The following is a 4,970-nucleotide window of genomic DNA, read 5'->3' as shown; positions in this document are numbered from 1 at the left end:
CTTATTTTTCATTGACAGATTACGATGTGTGATCAAATTAGTGAGGTAACTCTTATGGAGGTAACTTCAGGATTAACTCTAGTTTTCTCTTATTTAGGTGACTTCTGGATTAACTCTAGTTTTCTCTTATGGAGGTAACTTCTGGATTAACTCTAGTTTTCTCTTATGGAGGTAACTTCTGGATTAACTCTAGTTTTCTCTTATGGAGGTAACTTCTGGATTAACTCTAGTTTTCTCTTATGGAGGTAGCTTCTGGATTAACTCTAGTTTTCTCTTATGGAGGTAACTTCTGGATTAACTCTAGTTTTCTCTTATGGAGGTAACTTCAGGATTAACTCTAGTTTTCTCTTATGGAGGTAACTTCAGGATTAACTCTAGTTTTCTCTTATGGAGGTAACTTCAGGATTAACTCTAGTTTTCTCTTATGGAGTGTTGGAATTCGTACCCGTGTTCTTCTGAATTCCTGCGTGTTCGTTTGATCCGGGAGAGGCAGAAAGAGAGCGTTCATTTCTTCAATAATGTATTTAATAATCACACAAACCAGAGATTACAAAAATGCATATCAGATTATACATTGCTACAAAATCCCATATATCAGAGATTACATAATACGAGCTCGGACCGTTCTTCCTTGCAGACCCAAGAATACAGGCCAGGTTATGAAGAAGGGCCCCGCTGTAACGCGGGGTTCATATTTATACATTTGCATATGACACCTCAACCTCACATTGGTCAGTTCCTCATGATGTATGCGTTGCTATGGTGATGTTGTCGTTCCTTTGTCTCCAAAACTGCTTTAAACTGGTTCTTCTCAGAGCTTGATGTTCTGTGGGACCAAAGTGACCTCTGACCTCTTATCTGTTCCAACCTTACCTTCAACCATACTTTTGCAACATGGAGCGCTGAGGAGACATGCCAACCAACTAGGAATGTCCCTGAACATAAATGTATAGCTTTGTTATTCCCAACTTGAGCAGTGGGAGGAATCCCAGCTGTGTAGGAAGATGAGTGAATACAATGTGTTCAGTTGTCCCACAGAAATCAAATGTTTAACTTGTATATTCCTTCAGGAGGTAACTTCAGGATTAACTCTAGTTTTCTCTTATCCAGGTAACTTCCGGATTAACTCTGGTTTTCCGTACTACAACACTAGTTCACTTCTTACCGTGATAAATCACCATGCTAACTGATTCTGAATGTCTAAAAAGAGGTCTGGACTACGTACAGTGATAAGCACATCCTGGATGACCTCTGGGCCAACCTGGATGGATGGATGGATGGATGGATGGATGGATGGATGGATGGATGGATGCATGCATGGATGGATGGATGGATGGATGGATGGATGCATGGATGGATGGATGGATGGATGGATGCATGGATGGATGGATGGATGCATGGATGGATGCATGGATGGATGGATGGATGGATGGATGGATGGATGGATGGAGGGGCATTTGGTAATTCGTCACACTCTTTTCGACTGGAGATCATCTGTTGATCATTTTAGGACACCTATGATTATTGTACTTATTTAATTTTATTTCATTTCATTTCATTTCATTTAAGTTCATGTGAATATGTGTGTTTATGTTCCTTCTCTTCTTAGTCATGTGTAGTGACTTAATCTTATTTTTCATAATGCTGTATTATATGAAAGCACTTTGCAATATGGTATCTGTGAAAGATGCAGTACAATAAAATGTACCACCACAGCAGTTTTTATTCTTTAATTGTCAGGACTTTGCACACATGGAGCAGTATTGATATATTTACTGTGCTTTCGTGTCCAATGATTTCAGGGTTTTTTTCTCCATCTCGTGATGAAAAGGGTGCATTACGTTGAAATCCCATGCCTGCCTCTCATGTCTGCTGATTGTATGAAACCAAACCTGGTGAAAACATATTTTAAATGTCAGTTAATTTATGAGTGTAAAGGCTCCAGGGCTGTGGGCCTAAACCTGGCCACCAAAACATCAAACCCATCATAAGCATTTGAAAGAAAACTCTGTTTCTTCATGGAAGCAGACAAAAACGCCACACTGAGGCTCGAACTGATTTGTTGCTGATGCTGCCGTAACAGCTGGCAACTTAACATTCGGCTCAAAACCTTAAAATAAAGCCTTTGTGACAGGGGTCTCCAACCCTGCATGTTTTAGTTCTCTCCCTGCTTCAGCATACCTGAATAGAATAGAATAGAATAGAACTTTATTCCTCCCCAGGGGGAAACACAAACTTACAACAGCTCAAGGTAAAAAGGTGCAGAAATGATAAAATTAAAGAATTAAAATATGTAAACATATGTAAATATCTAAACAAGAGCAAAAAGAGCACAAAAAATAGAATAAGTAAAAATAAAACAATCCAGTAAGAAAAGAAATCCCCTAAAAATAGAGTAAATTGACAGAATTGATATACACACAGTGTAGATAGGCAGAAACTGAGATGTACTCAGTGCAGATGTAAACGGTTGTTAAATATCCTAACAGCTGTTGGGATGAATGACTTCCGGCAGCGTTCTGTTTTACACTGCGGGTGTCGGAGCCTGTCGGAATCTAATGAGTACGTCATCACCACGGTTGTGAAAAAGCACAATAACGAGCCCCCCATTACAATCAGGTGTGCTGACCCCTGCAGGGCAGGGCCCTGGAGGACCCAGGTCGCTGGAGACCTCTGCTTTATGACGATGCCGTCAGCGTCAGGCAGGAAAACATAGGGGTACTGCAGTGCCTCCCCCGGGCCTTCGGGGGCGCTGCAGTCTCTTCGTTCTCGTCAGTCCACGTCATGCTTACAGCGTCTTTAAAGCAGTGCGCATGCGCGTCGTCTGCCTTCTATCTGCGGTCTCCAGCGCGTTGAATGGTGAGTCTCTGCTTTTCATTCTCATGTAATCATTTTTCAGGGGCTTTAATCCAACAAAGCAGCCGTAGATTGACAGTGGGAGTCTGTGAGCTCTGCCCGGGTCGAGTCGGTGGTTTTTATTCAGACAGACGGCGACAATCCGAGTGTTTTAATGTTTACAGCCTCAGAGGTCCACGTCAGCGTCTGTCATTTGAACATCCAGGATTATTAACATGTTTAGGTCCACGTTAGCTTTGCTCTGTAATCTTTAGAACACTTCCTATGCGTGAACTCAAGTTTCAAGTTTGTTCTCCGGGTTCCGTATGTTGTAACTGATTGAAGGCAGTGCTTCTGTTGAGTCAAGAGTTTAACATGTGAAAATACCTCCAGGTCTAAATGTGAACCCCTTTTGAAAAAGGAATAAAATGTCCTGTTAGTAGATCTGGTGTTCGCGTTCCTCTGTAGTGTCAATCGGCAGCAGGTCAGTATTCTTTGGTTTTATTGCTCCTTGCCTTGCATTTGTCTTTACTTCGGCAGAAGAACGGCAACATGTAGCGTTTCAAAATAAAAGCCTGGACCGAAGCAATGAGGGCTAGAATCCGAGCTGTGGCAGGACATGAACTGGAAACACCTGGAAAGCTCCTGTCAGGTCCGTAAACGTCAGTTGTGCTCTCCTCCTCCTGCAGATGATGATCAGGATGCAGCCTATGATGGTGGGCCTGGCCCTGCTCGGCCTGGCTCTGCTTGGCCCGGCCTTGGGGGAGGAAGGAGCCCGCCTGCTGGCCTCCAAGTCCCTCCTGAACCGCTACGCCGTGGAGGGCCGGGACCTCACCCTGCAGTACAACATCTACAACGTGGGCTCCAGGTCAGAATCCCAGCCTCTCTGGGCCACGGACACGTCGCAACGCTTACAACTCTCACGCTATTTTTCACTGAAGTGACCAGAAACGTTCAAAATTATTTTAACTTTAATGAAACACTGAAAGCACTGAAGCTGGTGGACCCGCAGCTTCACTTCGGTTGCTTCAGGCTGCACGACACGTCTGGTGGTCTGGTGGTCGGTCGGTCGGTCGGTCTGTTGGTCGGTCTGTCGGCTGCTTCACGTTGGTCGCTCGCTTGCTCCAGGACGGTCGGTCTGTCACTCCAAGTTGGTCGGTGGATCGGTCTGCATTGGCCGGTCGGTCCACGTCAGTCGGTCCATGTTGCTTCACGTCGGTGGGTCTGTCACTCCATTGCTGTCACTCCGCGTTGGTTGGTCAGTTGCTCCACGTCGGTCGGTCGCTCCATGTCTGTCATTCCACGTCGGTCTGTTGGTCAGTTGCTCCACGTTGGTCACTGAAGCTGTTTGACCCGCGGCTTCTCTTCGGTTGCTTCAGGCTGCACCTCCACATCGGTCCGTCGCTCCATGTTGGCCGGTCGGTCGGTTGGTCTGTCGGTTGGTCTGTCGGTTGGTCGGCTGCTTCACGTTGGTCCACGTTGGTCGCGCGCTTGCTCTCGGACGGTCGCTCTGCCACTCCCCAGTGGTCGGTGGATCGCTCTGCATTGGTCAGTCGGTACACATCGGTTGGTCCATGTTCCTTCATTCACGTCGGTGGGTCTGTCGCTCCACGTCGGTCAGTTGGTCCACGCCGGTCACTCCAGGTCAGTCACTCTACCTCTGTCACACCGCGTTGGTTGGTCAGTTGCTCCACGTCGGTCGGTCGCTCCATGTCTGTCATTCCATGTCGGTCTGTTGGTCCATTGCTTCACGTCGGTGGGTCTGTCGCTTCACGTCAGTGGGTTGCTTTACGTTAGTCGGTTAGCCGCTCTGCGTTGGTCCATGTTGGTCGCTCCAGGTCGGTCAGTCTTTCCTCCTCTATCACTCTGTGTCGGTTGGTTGCTCCACGTCTGTCACTCCATGTCCATCAGTCACTCCACAGTGGTTGGTCATTCCACATCTGTCGCATCACGGCGGTCTGTCGCATCACGGCGGTCTGTCGCATCATGCTGGTCGGTCATCCGCTCCACGTCAGTCATTCCATGTCATTCACTCCATGTTAGTTAGTTGGTCGGTCCACGTCTGTCTCTTCATATCAGTGGGTCACTCCACGTCGGTCTGTCACTCCACGTCGGTCTGTCACTCCACGTCGGTC

At 46.7% G+C, this 4,970-nt stretch overlaps 1 protein-coding gene across 1 annotated transcript in view; it reads left to right on the top strand.

Annotated features, from left to right (window-relative positions):
• Window positions 1-2,810: 2,810 nt before the first annotated feature.
• Window positions 2,811-4,970, top strand: part of ssr2 (signal sequence receptor, beta) — a 4,364-nt gene continuing 2,204 nt past the window's right edge. The window contains exons 1-2 of the mRNA XM_080516515.1: window positions 2,811-2,859; window positions 3,525-3,703. Coding sequence (XP_080372641.1) covers window positions 2,857-2,859; window positions 3,525-3,703 — 182 coding nt within the window. The 5' untranslated portion in view covers window positions 2,811-2,856. The remainder of the gene's footprint in view (window positions 2,860-3,524; window positions 3,704-4,970) is intronic.

Source organism: Blennius ocellaris (genome assembly GCF_963422515.1).
Source record: "Blennius ocellaris genome assembly, chromosome: 20".
Classification (NCBI taxonomy): domain Eukaryota; kingdom Metazoa; phylum Chordata; class Actinopteri; order Blenniiformes; family Blenniidae; genus Blennius; species Blennius ocellaris.
This window is presented reverse-complemented; position numbering and strand designations above follow the sequence as displayed.